This window comes from Eupeodes corollae, chromosome 3 (genome assembly GCF_945859685.1).
Source record: "Eupeodes corollae chromosome 3, idEupCoro1.1, whole genome shotgun sequence".
In the NCBI taxonomy this organism is placed as follows: Eukaryota; Metazoa; Arthropoda; class Insecta; order Diptera; family Syrphidae; genus Eupeodes; species Eupeodes corollae.
In genome coordinates, this window is record NC_079149.1 from 34,493,910 (window position 1) to 34,509,160 (window position 15,251).

The following is a 15,251-nucleotide window of genomic DNA, read 5'->3' on the forward strand; positions in this document are numbered from 1 at the left end:
GAATAAATACAAAATGCAATAGAAATAAATCTGTCTCGGTATACACGTACAAGCTATACCTTGAATGTTTTGACGTTTGTCTTTCCTTTTCTTCGTATTTTTTCGCATTTGCTTAATTTCGTGTTCGTGTTTAGTAGAGCTAATTCCTCAATATGGGACACGAGAATGAAATCAAGTGGACGATAGGTAAACCCACGATTGTCATTGCTGGAAAAAAGTTCGTGTCCAAATTTGAAAATAAACATGACCACTTGTAAAAGTACCAACATAATTCAAGTCCGAAAAGTTTGTAAACACAGACAAATGAATTCATCACATTTTGTTTAACATATTTTCCATATTATGCCGATGACATTTATTTTTTAACTACGTACAAATAAACTCACAAAACCCCTAACAAAGTTAAAATAATTGGAATAACCTAAATAACCATGACGAAATATAAAAACAAAGCGTTTTAACATGAGATCATAGTATATAAGTTTTTAAAATAGTTTTATTAAAAGTGGGAAGGTTCGATTTTCAGAATTTCACGGCTTGTGTAATGCGTAGATAGTTCTCTCTAATCCCTAAGTACAATTCAGAGTTTATAGATTTAATAAAGTTATAATTCACAAAAGTTGCTTATATGAGTTTAACCGTTGTTTTTGTTTAGCCAATGAGTATGTTAAAAGAACGTTTTTGTTACTCAAATTATAGAACATCTTTTTTCGTTTCCGAAAAATATGACCAAATGGAATTAAAAATTACCATTGGACTAAGTAAAAAAAATGACCAAATTCGGTCATAAATGTCTAATGTGGCAACCGTGGGCTGTCGGTACAACGAGCGAGCAACGCAAGTAGAAATAAAAGATATCTGTCAAAATAATGCACATACTTTAAAATCCGAAAAGTCTTCGTGTAATAACGCACGCATCACGGAATAGCACTTCAAAGCAAAATAGCCGATTAATGCGCATTAAATACATTCGCTATGTAATACCGGAATTATCATATGGTAATAAAACGATATTAATTCAAGACATAAAACGTTCATACATATATCTCTCTTTTTCTTATGTTTGTTTACTTTCCAAATATTGTTTGTCTCTTTTTTTTCTACTACAGTTCACACTACCTTACCACTGGAAACACAAAATAGCCATCTACCCGTCACAACGAAAACTATTTTTTAGATTTCTGGAATTGAATCAGATAGAAACATGGATCACAAATTATTGTTGTATTACGGCGCCAGTTAAAGCTATCATTGGTTTTCATCATTGAAAACAAACATTGGAATTTGTTTGACAGGTCTTTTATAGCTATCATTGAAAATTTCTGTCATTGAAAACAATTTCCTGATTAAAATTCACCGACAAATTTTTAATGACAGAAATCTGTCAATGGAATTGTGTGAAATTGCAACACAAATCAGTCTTTTGAACATAAAAGTATAAGCTGTTCCGGAAAGTGAATGTCCGTCCTAAAAATAAAAAAAAAAAATTTTAGAGAAAAATCAATGTGCAATTACAATTTTTCTTTTATAATATATATAATTTTTATTTCTTATCTAAGGGAAACACCATTAAATATCGATTGAAAAATTTTTCCGGATCAATTTCAATGATAGCTATAACTGCCCCTTACATTTTAAAAGATGACCCCTTTGGATCATATTCGAGTGATTTTCAACCAATCCTTTAATAATTTGCCTAAAAATTCTTCGTATAACATTGAACAACGACTCTACGAATTGTTTTAAACTTTAAAATATTTTTATTTTTTATTTCTAAGTTATAACCTCTCAAAAATTACAACAAATATATAAAAATTTAAGGTTAAACAAAATATCTTTGCAATTATAACATTCTTGTACCTTCTCAATCGACCCGTAGTGTATAATTGATTTTCAATCATTTTTACCTTGAAAATATGAAAATATTACAAAGGTAATTATAAGGATCTAGAAAAAGGATGATTACGTGTGTATTTAAAGATTTTATGATCCAGGTAGGCAAATATCTATTTTATAAAAATCAAGAACAAATTTCAAACAGATGTCATAGTGTCAGGAGTTGTTGAAAAGAGATCACTTTAAGAAAGGAACCAATTTAAAAAAATAAATTTAACAATGATTGTGGAGTTTGTTATTATTCAATTAATTTTTGTGTAAGTTTTGTTTTTGTTATTTTGAATAAATACTTCTTATATTGTAAAAGTGTTCTTAATTTTTGAAAACTAATTTTATAAACCTTTTTTATTTAATAAAAATTCCAGGCGCTCAAGACGTCGAAGGCTTGTGATGACAAGGAAGAGGAGCGAACCAAGTGGATCCGTTGCCGTTGTTGCCGATTGGGTAAGTCCAATTTTTCAAACTTGTAGATAAATTTAATTATACTTACATTTTATAAAAATTAAATATTTACAAATTGTTTTCTGTTCGTTTCTTTGCAGTATTTTAAAAATCTTGTCAAGGAGCGATCTGTATTGAGACCTGGAACAAAGGAGCGTTATCGTGAATGGAAAATCTATACGGGTGATGAAAGCCTCTTTACAGTAGACGGCATATTATACGAACAAGTTTATGTATTCATGGGATTGACAACATACTACTGGATCTTCTTCAGGAAAGAACCGGAGCATATTCGGAAGCACGGATCGGCTCCACTTACTTGCTCGTATTGTGGTTGTTGTGTTTATTCGCATGTTCCAAGGATTATAGAAAATGTCAAAGAATGTATAAAACTTAATATTCCCGATGAAAATAACAAAGAAGAACAGCAGCGACCAGCGGCAATACATTGATTTATTGTTAAAAATGACAAATTATAATTAAAAGTAGGTTTACCATTATAAATATAAGTTATGAGCATTCAAAAAATGTGTTTTTCTTATATTAACTCTTTTGTTTCGATAGAACATTATTCAAATGCTTAGCCTTAAAATACTGTCAAATCTGACAGTTATAAAAATGTTCTCGTGTTTCTTACAATGATGTGAATTTGAAACATTTTGTAAAAATATTTGCCACAAACGTCATTTAGTTTTAGTTGACTCTTTATTTCATTAGATAATTAATAACATTTTTTTACATATTCAATTTAGATATATTATAAAAAGCTTACTTAAGTCTATTCTACCAGAATGACATTTTTGAGTTTAAATACCATATTACAGCAAAAAAAAATATCTAAATGTCTAGATTTGTATCTTAAAAGTCTTTATTTATTATACAAAATGTATAGGGCATTCCATCCGACATTTCCGTTTAGTGTGGCAATAAGCTCGGCTTCATTAAGGCCTTTTTCCCAAAATGTCTCACCCTAAACTCTTTTATGATTGGACAGTTCGCAATAAAATGATGAATGTCTTCTCCTATGTTCAGATTGCAAAGACTGCAAAGTAAAGGTTAAGTTTAAGTAATTCTCCTCTTTTTAAAAATAGTGCTAATTTAATTTAATGGCATGTTGTTAAGAAGGTATGTATTATTACCAAGGCAGAAGTTTAAACGGTTAAAATAACATCTAAAAAGCGACGAACGGGCCTCAGATGCGTTTCTGTCGTACAAGATGTGACCATATTTTTCTAAAAGTATATCAAACTTTTTCCTCAGCAGGGAAGGTTGTTCATTTTGAGTTACCATCAGATTCATACTGCAGGTATCCGCCAAACTTTCCCATTCCGTCGCCATATGTCCTGCCGCCATAATTGAACACTTCAGTATGATTTTGGGTATTCTTGCATCATTCATTTGTAAGATTTTGACAATATAGTTGAAATGCATGCTAAGAGTTTCCAATATCATGGAAGGCAGCCCTGTTTCCAGATACAGCATGTAGTTTGGGGTATTTCTCGGAAGCCGGAAGATTCTTTCAATAAATTAATGGAGACACTTTTCGATTGCTTTAAAAGAGCAGTAACCCCAAACCTCCATACAATAAAATCGACGCAGCTGTGGAGCGGAAAAGTTTGTGTTTTGTACTAGGGTCAATGCAGTCACTTTTGAAGCTGCGTTCCCACATAGTTGAAATTGCACGACTTGCCTTCGGTTAGTTTCAGTTCTATATGTTTTTTCATATTTAGATTCGAAATAAATAGAACTCCCAGATATTTATACTCTCGAACAATTTCGACTGCCTTGTTATTGAATGTCCAGTTTTCGTTTCTTGCAGTCCTGCCGACATCTGCTCTAAACATCATTATCTTGGATATTGATAGGTTTATGTCGAGATTCCAGCGATTGCACTAGCCGTTTAGCCTATTCATCATCATTTGCAGTCCATCCATCGTCTCTGCAAAGAAGACTATGTCGTCTGCATACAAAAGTGCGGGTATAGTAGCTCCTCCAAACACAATTCCGGCTTTGACCACATCTGTTATGTCGTTTATAAACAATATAAAGAGCAAAGCACTCAGTATACACCATTGCTTGAGACCCATTTCCGTGCGAAACTTGTCGAGAAAGACGCTCCATCCCATATGTATGCTGTATTCATTGTGTACATGGATTTCAGAATGTTCATTGTTTTACTCGACAATCCAATGGCATACAGCTTATAAAAAAGCGCTTCACGTACGATAGTGTCAAATGCTGCTCGAAAGTCAACAAAGAATACATTTAGTACAATGAGAATATGTGATCCGTCGTAGAATAGTTCTTTCTGAAACTGGCCTGATATTCAGAGAGTATACTTTTTCTAATCACCCATTTGGACATTCTGTTCTCAATAAGCCCAACGAAAAGCTTTGCATTTCTATTTATGAAAGAATTACCTCTATAATTTGATGCCTCTATAATTATTGATTTTCTAGCACTTTCGAAAAGTCGGTTAAATTCTTTAGTAAGCAGCAATAAAAATTCATCAGTTGCGTGCTTATAGATATCAAAAGGAATACGACCATCTCCTGGCGCCTTATTCACTTTAGCTTTCTCAATAACTTCTTTTAATTCATTTATTGAATACAGTGCATCTAGAAAGTCATCTGTGATTAATGGGGCTGCGTATAGTACCAATGGTGATCTTATCTTTGCGTTCAGAAGCTTTTTGAATTGATCGCTTAGATTTTGCGCTTGTAATCCTAGAACAATGATATTCGTGGTTCCATTTAAGATTTTCACAGCCTTCCAGAATCCGGCTGAGCTACTGGTGCGATTGATGACTTGCTCAAAGGCAGATTTTAGATACAGTTTTCTAAAAACAGACAAGTTTCGCAACCGGAATAGCTTTACAAATTTGAATGATAGATCTCTAGCTTTTAAGCATTCAGAATCAAATGGGGTGGGTGCGATTTTGGGTATATGCAAATTACTTTTTGCATTTGAGCAAAAATCGCCAAAAAAAAGCAAGTATGGCAATACTGAACAAAAAAACATGAAAGAAATGTCAAGATCAACCATTTTTGCGTGTTTTGTATGTGAGAAAGTGATCTTTGAAAATTAATTAACCTTTATAGGGTCCTCGGGTTATTTTTGACCCATTTTTGGAGTAAGATAAAGATTTCTCTTAAACTAATTTTCTTAGGGACATGATGTTTCATGGCTTTTTCTAAAGTTTTAAAACTAATATATTTAGCATATAAATTTAAAAAAATATTTGTTATTTTAGGACGTACAGACTTTCTTACGTTCGCAGACCTCGGGTCAAAATTGACCCTACTGTATAAATAGAGTGTCAATTAGATTTTCTTGTTTATTTGTTCTCAGTTATTGTTGTGCACTTGCATTGCTAACGGGGCTTTTATAGAATTCTTTTTAGACATTTAGTGAATAGCACATGCTTTTGTTTGCAAGTTTGACTTTGCAAGTTTGACTAATTTTTTCCTATTGAAAATGAGAGATAGTGAAAGTGAATTTTCTTTGAGAGTTTCGGATGAAGATGAATCATGTTCGGAATTCGAAGACCTTGTTGAGGAAGCTGATTCATCGGATAACAGCTCTAGTGAGGGTGAAATTGCATCTGCTTCTGGCCAAATGATAAAGTCAAAAAATGACCTAATAATTTTTACCAAAAAGCCCTCTGAAAATATTGCTGGAAGAGTCTCGAGGGAAAACGTAATAAATTTGTTGCCAGGATTGACACGTTATTCGTCCTCAAGAATCACAGCTGAAGAAATTTCAAGCTTCGAGTTATTCTTTCCACCTCCTTTGGTACGTATGATATTGGCTTTTACAAACATGGAAGGTTAACGCACCTTTGATGTAGAGTGGACTGACATTGATAGGACGGATTTGTTTGCATTCATTGGACTTCTTTTACTTGCTGGTGTTTTTCGATCGAATAACGAAAGCTCTGAAAGTTTATGGGACTCTCAAAAAGGAAGGCCAATATTTGCAGCAACTATGTCACTGAAGACATTCAAAAAATTATCAAGAGTTATCAGGTTCGACATTTCGACAACAGAGAAACTCGAAGTGAACGACGTCTGTTAGACAAATTTGCTCCTATACGTGAATTGTGGAATCATTGTGTTGAGATTTTGCCGAAACTTTATAACCCATCAACTGGTAGCATTTAGAGGGAGATGTCCTTTTCGACAGTAAATTCCATCAAAGCCTGCGAAGTGCGGAATCAAGTTTTGGGTACTTTTTGATTCTACAACGAGTTATGCTTGGAACATTCAACCTTATACAGGCAAAGAACTTGGAAGTACACCGGAAAGAAATCAAGATATGCGTGAAGTTCTTGAATTGGTTGTAGGCCTAAAGGGGCATAATCTAACGACCGATAACTTTTTCACGTCTTAACACTGGTTGGAACAATACGCAAAAATAAACCAGAATTGCCACCAGAAACTGTAAACGTAAAAGGACGACAAATTTCTTCATCAAATTTTTCCTTTACCAAGGATACTACTAAATCTTCTAAGCACATTTCATCATGACTCGAGAATAAGTGATCGCGCAGATAAAAAACCAGTAATAATATTAGATTACAACAAGTAATCTTTTACGTTAGTAACTTTGAGGACCGTATGAAGGTTAAAAATATAAATAAAATTCCTCGCTCTTAAATTGCTATAGTTATTATTTATTTGCACATATCTATCAAATAAAAAAACGGCGAGTCGAAGTTTGGCCATTAATTTACGAAAGGGTGCGCTCGCACCCCTAACTTGATGGTTTTTCGAACGCATCTTTTGAATTAATTATGAAATTTAAAGAATTTCGCTCAAAACTAACTTTTTCATTGAAAAAGTAAAAAGAAAAATCTGAAAAACAAAACTTATTAGCCTCTCCATTTTGTTTTTGCTTTGCAAAGTGCCGCTTGCCCAAAGCATCGTTTTTTTTGTTTGTTTTCACATCTATTCAACGACTAATTGTCAAAATTACAAATACAACAATGTAAACAAACGGTTTTTGGAGAGTGAAACGTACGAAAGACTGCCATCTTGGTAAATGGAGTATTTTCGGTAATACCGCGTGCATCACCGAATTGCACATCAAAACAAACGCGTATTAGGCGCATTAAATACATGCGCTGTGTAATAATAGACTTACTTCAACTAATAGCAGATTATAGGGTCATCAATTTTCGTACAAATGCCACTTAACGAAACAAAAGACAAGACTCAACATTTTTTTTGTAACGTTGTAAAAATCACAAAAATATCGTATAGTTTTGATGTGTTATTTATTTAATTTTCAACTAAATAAAAATATATTAACTTCTTTATTTTTTTAATGTCTTTCTTTGTTTACAATTATTCAATGTGCTTTCTTTTATACCTCTCTTCCTATCATTTTTATAGAAACTTCTTTATTGTGTCGTTGTCGTACAATTCTCCGACTAAACGATACTAAATGGGGTGAATGCCGATGTCGTTGCATCTGACTCACAACGTCGCGTCGTCATAACGCTCGTGACTTGCCATTATATACATAGGTGCTTTGCTTATTTCTAGAAGAGCTAGAGAGACTTATGTATGTATACATTGTATAACCCGTTTCTTTTTCGTCGTCATATTCATCGCATTCACTTTAGCACGATACGATAGCCGATCCATCCGACATCGTGCAAGCTTCAACGACAAAACTGTTACAGTTATCCGAACATCTTCAAAAGGTAAATAAGTAGCTGCAACGATTGTTTTTCTTCCGATAACAAAAACAAAAGACTGACAATAAAATTGAATTTTATATTTAAAAAAAAAATATAAAAAACAAACACAAAAATGAATTTATCTCGTAAATATACATATTCTGTATTAAAACTAATTGAAGCTGTTAAATGTCGTCCAGTACTTTGGGATAGTTCACGTGCTGAATATCGAAGTCATAAAAACAAAGACGAAGTATGGCAAGAGGTATTCGAAGAAATGGACGATAATTATCGTTTTCTAAGTCAAAAAGAAAGATCTGAAATTGGTAAGTTTATTGTATTATGTTCTATTGAAATATTTATATGCAATTGCAGGTAGGCTATGTAGGTAGGGAAAAGTGCAAAAAAGTACAATTACATTAGATACAGTAGTGGTCATATTAATAGGGACAACTTATTTTATTTTCTTTCTATTTTAGTCGGATCAATTAAAATGAACTGTGATGATTTTTTTAAAGGATAATAAAGGGTTTTTAAAAAACAACTTAAATTTGTATGAGAAACCAATGGATGTGCATTTCATTGCAAATAGAAAGATATGCCATTAACGATGGTTAACGATATAAGATAAATTACCACTTTATTTACGGTTGCAGCACCAAATCCTTTTCATGAATTTTCAATGACATTTTCTTCAATAATTTCACGAATTTCATCTTAAAGTTCTTAAATCGATTGTGAAGCATTGAAATATACATACCTTTTCTATTACTGGATTTATATATAAGAGAAAAGTCTTAAATTGTTAAATCACAACATCTCAATGGTCAATTGTGATCGAAAAAGAAACGATCTACAAACTTTTCATGTATTACCATTTTTATGGTACCCGTGGCCAGGGCCGAATTGAGGGGAGGCCGAAGCCCCGGGGCCTCCACAAACGGGGGACCCCCACAATAGAGACTTCGGAAAATTTTTGTTTCAAACTCCAACTAGTAAAAACTAGTAAACATCTTTTCCTTTGATATGTATTTTTGTTGGTCTTTTATCTTTACCTACATCCTACAGAACTTTGTATAACAGAAGTCATTGATTTATATTTGTTCACTCTAACCATGTAATCAGGGAAATATAAAAATCCTATGAAAATGCTGCAAACATGAGTGGCAAATACAAGGGGATAGAAGCTCTAATTTAGGAGAAAAATCATTTATCGGGGTCGTTTGTACCTCGTTTTGGTCATTCTCTAAATTTAGTGGGAAAGGCAGCTGCTAACTCTTGTCCATCGGCTGTTCAATTTTTTGATTTCGAGCAGAATTCGTACACGTTTTTGACAGCCAGAACAGAGCGGCACCGAATTCTGATTGAGAAATTATCGGAGAAGAAAAGCGGCCAGTTTTTAGTTTTTTTTAGCGACACTCATTGGTCTTGTCAAGCTGAAGCTACGAAAGCCTTAGTCAACGCTTATTCGGAAATTGAAGAAGCTCTAACCAGTATATCTTCTAATAAATAAAAAAATAGATCGTGAGGAATGAAGCAACGCACCTTCAACAGAAGATAAGTGGTATCGAAACCGCTTTAATTACAATATTTTGGAGCCATTCAACACTACAAACAAGATGTTGCAAGACCCGAAAATGATTCTAGAATCGTTGAAATCATTCACCTGTCACGCAAAGAAAAATACAAAGTATCCACCTTCATCCCAGTGATTGACCAGCTATCCGTTTCTCTTACTGAAAGATTGCATGCCTTTTAAGCTGTACGTTCGAGATTTGGTTTTCTGAATAACATCGGAAAGATGGATGCTGAAAATGTTCATGCTGCAGCAGAGGCATTGGTGTAAGTGTATCCGGATGATTTAGAGCCTAGGCTTGGTAAAGAGTTGGTTCAATTTGTGTTTTTGATTGACTCATACAAAAAGGAAAAGTCCTTCTATGGAACAGATCAATCGCCGGAACTATTTTACAACCAAATTCTCGAAAATCAAAATTTCAGAGCTAAATTCCCAAACCTCGAAATTGTATTGAGAATGTATTTGGTTTTGATGGTAACAAACTGCACTGGAGTGCGTTCATTTTCAAAAATGAAAATTATAAAAAAAGGCACGATGGGACAATGCCGTCTATCGAAGCGCGCTCTCCTGAAAATTGAAAGCAATTCATTCCGAGACCTGGATTTCAACGAAACCATCAACGATTTTTCGGGTTCAAAAGGTTCTGTTCGTTAACCCTAAAATTTAATTTCAGATAATTTTTTTTTCCGTTTATATTTATATGTGTTTGTTCAATACTAAAGGAATCTACTTGGTTTCACAAGAAATTATTTATTGAAAAACTCGAATGAAAAAAATGGTTTACTTTATTTAAAAAAAAATTGGGGTGAGGGGGCCTCTACTCCTTTATTGCCCCGAGGCCTATGGACCTCTAAATCTGGCCTGCCCGTGGCGTCATGGTTAGTGCGTTGGACACTGTCATGCTAGAGGTATTGGGTTCAATCCCTGGCTGTGCCATCTAAAGTCTGCCTCTGCGAGGAATTGACAAATCCTCCAAGAGTAATTCCTTGTCCTGAAATGTGCTGTCTCAAAATAATCCGTTCGGATTCGGCTTAAAACTGTAGGTCTCTTCCATACCTGGCAAAATTACTCGCACACAGGGATGGTTGAGAGTGGTAAGTCACTAGGCCCTAGTTCTTAATGCACTGTTGCGCCTTTTATTTTATCTTGCCTACTTCTTGTCATGATAGCGTGCAAGTGTCTACCGCGGCTCGCTAAAATAAATTTCAGATAAAAAGCGCAATTTGCAACCACTTTTGGCAGAAATTGGGACCGAATGTCATCAATGACATGCCGAATATTCTCTTTTAAGGCATCAATCATATCTGCGCGCGTTAGTGGTGTTAAATCACATGATATTGGAGGCCACGCCATGCCATGCCACAGGCCCACGACGTGAGGTAATGCGTTCACCAATAGTTTCTTAAATGTTTTAATAAATTGATTGGGCAGATTCAGACTTGGCCAGCTGTCAAAAAATGACCTTCCAATTAAGAAAACTTTAATGGAAAGTTGACTGGAAAGTTAGGCAAGAAAATTCTCCCTTACTATAAAATCAAGTTTATTTCTATCAAAATGACAGTTGGTCATGATTTTTCATTCAACCGAAAGCTGAACTTTATTAACCTGTGATTTATTTACTTTCTGCACAACTTCATTTAATGCTTTCTGAAAAAGGGTTCCTTGTCAATTTGGAAAAGAAATAACTAATATTTCTTTCCAATACAAAATACAAATCTTGATGAACTTGCAACTTGCCTGAGGAGTGTTTTGTAGACTATAATGATTTTGGTAGTTTTTGTACTATGGACTTAAAGTAGAGGTTTGTGAAGTAAATTTCTCAATTTGAAATTTATGACACTTGAAAAACTAACTAGCAGCCTTGGTTAAAATTTACGTTCAAAGAATGAAGTTGACTGCAAATAAAGTCCCTTATGTTGTCTGAACATGCCCATTGTTTCGTTGTTCAGCAGAACGTCTTCTTAATCTTCGTTCTGAAATAGCCAACTAAATTGAGAACTAATAAAGAGACAACTGTCAAAAAGACGAACTCCGAAAAAAGTATTGCCAGATTGAACACCACACGTCTGTTAGTATTTGAAGGTCAGTAAAGCTTGACACACCACAATCGAAATTTTAACAATCCCGTCTGAGTTGACAAATCTCTTCTCGTTCAAACTTTTGTTTTTGCCACCTTGATGTAAACCTGGAAACACCGTACCGCAAATATTGTTACTGATAGACCTCTTTCACACGAGACGGTTACGATTTTTTTCCGTACGGACTTTGTTTTCACACATAACGTATTTTCCCCGTGAATCGTCTAGGTTTGGTTATATTTTAGATATTTTTCTTTAGTTCAAGTGACCACAAAAACGGACGGCAGACGAATAAAAATCGTCTTTTGTGAAAGCGTTCACGTAGGTACGTAAGCCATATATTTCAGTCGTTGAGACGGCTGTTTTAAATCGTATGTACGGAAAAAACCCATCTCCGTCCAGTGTGAAAGCTTTCGTTAATTTTATTATTACAGGTTTTTTCAGTACGAACGATTTAAAACTGCCGTCTCAACGACTGAAATATACGGCGACCGTGCCGTCACCGTCTTATCAGTGACGTACGTGACTACGCGAACGCATTCACAAAAGACCATTTTTGACCCGTCTCCGTTCAGTGTGAAAGCTTAAGTTAATTGTATTTTACTTTCAATGGCTCACGAATAAAAACTTTACGGACGAAACCGTCTCGTGTGAAAGAAGCCAAAGGGATGAAATAGTCATTTGTACGTCTCTCAATTTATGAGAAAAAATTTATTTTTGCGTCCACGATTTAACCGTGGAAATTAACGTTAAAATTGAATTGTACTTTTTCAAAACGAACCGTGTTTCATATTTCGGGATAGGCCAAGCCCTGAATTGTCAAATTTAAAAATTTGACACAAATAACCTGCATTTAAAATGCACTTAGACCCCTTTAGGTAGTTGTTTGCATTTTCGGTGGTTTTAAAAAATCTGGAAAACTTTAGTTCTTAGCCTAAAATTTGTAGGTTCAAATCATGGGTTAGAAATTGGGCAGGTGCAGACGACATAAGGGACTTGACCTTTTATTGAAGGCAGTTTTATTGGAAAGTTCGTTAAGAAAAATCTCCTTAACTATCAAGGCAATGGGCAGGTTCAGACAACATAAGGGACTTCATTTGCAGTCAAGTTCATTCTTTGAACGTAAATTTTGACCAAGGCAACTAGTTAAACAAGCTACAAGTCCACCACAATTTTTTTTTGTATTGTAAAGAAATATTAGTTATTTCTTTTTCAAATTGACAAGGAACCCTTTTACAGATAGCATTAAATGAAGATGCAGAAAATCATAGAGTAGTAAAGTTCAGCTTTCAGTTGAAGGAAAAAACATGATCAACTGTCATTTTGACATGAGTAGACTTGACTTGATAGGAAGGAAGATTTTTCTTGACTAACTTTTCAACAAAGTTGCCTTAATTGGAAGGCAAGTTTTTGCAGCTGGCCAATCAGATACTATAGAAACTTGCCTTACTTTCAAGTCTCTTATGTCGCCTGAACCTGCCCTTTTAAACACAAGATGGACTTGTAGCTTGCCTGAGGAGTGTTTTGTGGACAATTGTGTTTTTGGTAGTTTTTCCATGATCAATTGAAGGTAGAGGTTAGTTGAGTTCTGAGTTTTAAGTTTATAAAACTTGAAAAACTAACTGGTTGCCTTGGTCAAAATGTATGTACGTTTAAAGAATATAATTGACTGCAACTGAAATCCCTTATGTTGTCTGAATCTGCCCAATGGGCAAGTGTCATGAATTTGAAATTCAGAGATTTACTTCACATACCTCTACCTTAAGTTCATAGTACAAGAACTACCACCCATATTATTGTCTACAAAACATACATATATAACTTATTTCTTTTTTAAATTGACAAGGATCACTTTTACAGAAAACATTATATGGAATTGTGCAGGAAATAAATAAATTAAAAAGTAGTAAAGCTCATCTTTCACTTGAATGAAAAAACATGATCAGTTGTCATTTTGACATATGTATGTAAGTTGACTTGACTTAATAGTTAGGCAGATTTTTCTTGACTTACCTTCCAGACAACTTTCCAATAAAGTTGCCTTAATTTTTTGGCAGCTGGCCAATCAGATGCTAGAAACTTGCCTTACTTTCAAGTTCCTTATGAATCTACCCATTGTTTGCCCACCAAATGCCAAGCCCAAAAATCACTCTTCAATCCCTCACATTTATTGATTTTAGTGGTAAAGTATTTCCAGCTTCCGCCATTTAAGCAGCACAAAAACAGAATTAAATTTCGATGTACAATAATTATTTTTTTTATTTGCAACCTTATTATTTTGAGCAAATGGCTCTTCATTCCAATTTATGATTTAAGGCCGTTAGAATCAATTGGATTTCCAAATCAAAATTATCCACTAAATACCATTGAAAGCAATGTAGGCTAACTTAACGGTATAAGCGATTTTTAGAACTTACGTAAAAGTTATTCAAAACTAAGGTGGATATCAAAAATCAGTGGAACTTTTCCCTTTTTTTAACAAGTCTCGTGATCCCATTTTTGAATTAGAATCAAAGATTTGTATGTAATATTTTGTCTATCACTGTAAGATCAGATTTTTCTTGATAGATCTGTATAAAAAAGCATTTCTCTTCTATTAATTAATTTTCCTAACAAAATATACTCTCATAAATACATACATAATTAACATTTCGTTACCTTGTTACAAACATAATTAACCATAATATTTTCCTTTTCAGCTATGAAAATCACAAACAAATGGAGAAATCTTCGTGATGTCTTTATAAGATCTATCAAAAAAAGAGCAACTGGTACAAAAATGAGAAAATACATGTATCATGATCGACTTTCATTTATGCTCAAATTGTACAAATCATACATAAGACCCGAAAGTCCCGACGACTTAATTCAATCCGATGAATATAACAATCGATATTTAAAATCTTGCTATGAAAACAGAGATCAACGAAGTATTTCTTTTGATAATATTCCAGAATCCCCACATTCATTACACGAAAAACCAATAATTTTCGATTCCAACAACGAAGAATCGTTTAGTGTTAAAACAGAACCTGAAGACGACGACGAAGAGGAGGAAAATGGGATTAAAGAAGTACGAAATGGGGGAACAGAAGAATGTTCAAGTTCAAACGATATTGTTAATGATTTTGATGATGACATGAATGCGAATAGAGCAAGTTGTTCTGGAATGAAAGTGAAAGAAAATCAGCTGCAAAATCATGAAGAAATTAAACCACTGGATCTTGAATTTAGTCAATTTGGTTCAGGGAAAAATTTGACTGATGATGAAGCTTTCTTTATTTCTGTACTCCCCACATTGGGAGATATGAACCTTGATGAGAAATTAGAGTTTCGTATAGCAGTACTACAAAAAATAAGTGATATAAAATCCAAGAGGCTCAATTCGTGATGCCCTTGTTGATGCTTTGAAAAAACCTTAACTATTAAGTTTAATAAATCCTTTTAGATTCCTTGTTTAACTTTTGTTTATTTTAAGTGGAGATTTCTACTTTAACTTTAAATAAAAACCCAATACCAATTGACCGAAAAACTCTTCTTAATCTTCGTTGGAATGGAGTAAAATAGATAAGAC

At 33.9% G+C, this 15,251-nt stretch overlaps 2 protein-coding genes across 3 annotated transcripts; both read left to right on the forward strand.

Annotated features, from left to right (window-relative positions):
* The first annotated feature begins 1,791 nt into the window (after positions 1–1,791).
* On the forward strand, positions 1,792–2,875 carry LOC129952285 (uncharacterized). 2 transcript variants are annotated; one of them, XM_056064797.1, is made up of 4 exons: positions 1,792–1,933; positions 1,995–2,153; positions 2,262–2,340; positions 2,439–2,875. In XM_056064797.1, the coding sequence occupies exons 2-4, from the start codon at positions 2,116–2,118 to the stop codon at positions 2,787–2,789; spliced, it is 468 nt and encodes a 155-aa protein (XP_055920772.1). In that variant the 5' UTR covers positions 1,792–1,933; positions 1,995–2,115; the 3' UTR covers positions 2,790–2,875. The 2 variants fall into 2 exon arrangements, with proteins under 2 accessions (XP_055920772.1, XP_055920774.1); XM_056064799.1 differs by having other exon boundaries at positions 1,794–1,933; positions 1,981–2,153.
* Positions 2,876–7,872: 4,997 nt separating this feature from the next.
* LOC129949486 (uncharacterized) lies at positions 7,873–15,201 on the forward strand. Its single transcript, XM_056060984.1, has 3 exons — positions 7,873–8,047; positions 8,206–8,349; positions 14,377–15,201. Exons 2-3 carry the CDS (start codon positions 8,301–8,303, stop codon positions 15,066–15,068), a joined length of 741 nt encoding a protein of 246 aa, XP_055916959.1. The 5' UTR covers positions 7,873–8,047; positions 8,206–8,300; the 3' UTR covers positions 15,069–15,201.
* The last annotated feature ends 50 nt before the right edge of the window (positions 15,202–15,251 follow it).

Excerpts from the sequence above, each read along its gene's own strand:
- LOC129949486 (XM_056060984.1), top strand. The coding sequence starts at position 8,301 with ATGGACGATAATTATCGTTTTCTAAGTCAAAAAGAAAGATCTGAAATT. Across the intron at positions 8,350-14,376 it reads AAAAGAAAGATCTGAAATTG|CTATGAAAATCACAAACAAA; the intron begins GTAAGTTTATTG and ends TTTCCTTTTCAG.
- LOC129952285 (XM_056064797.1), top strand. The coding sequence starts at position 2,116 with ATGATTGTGGAGTTTGTTATTATTCAATTAATTTTTGT. Across the intron at positions 2,154-2,261 it reads ATTATTCAATTAATTTTTGT|GCGCTCAAGACGTCGAAGGC; the intron begins GTAAGTTTTGTT and ends TAAAAATTCCAG. Across the intron at positions 2,341-2,438 it reads TTGCCGTTGTTGCCGATTGG|TATTTTAAAAATCTTGTCAA; the intron begins GTAAGTCCAATT and ends GTTTCTTTGCAG.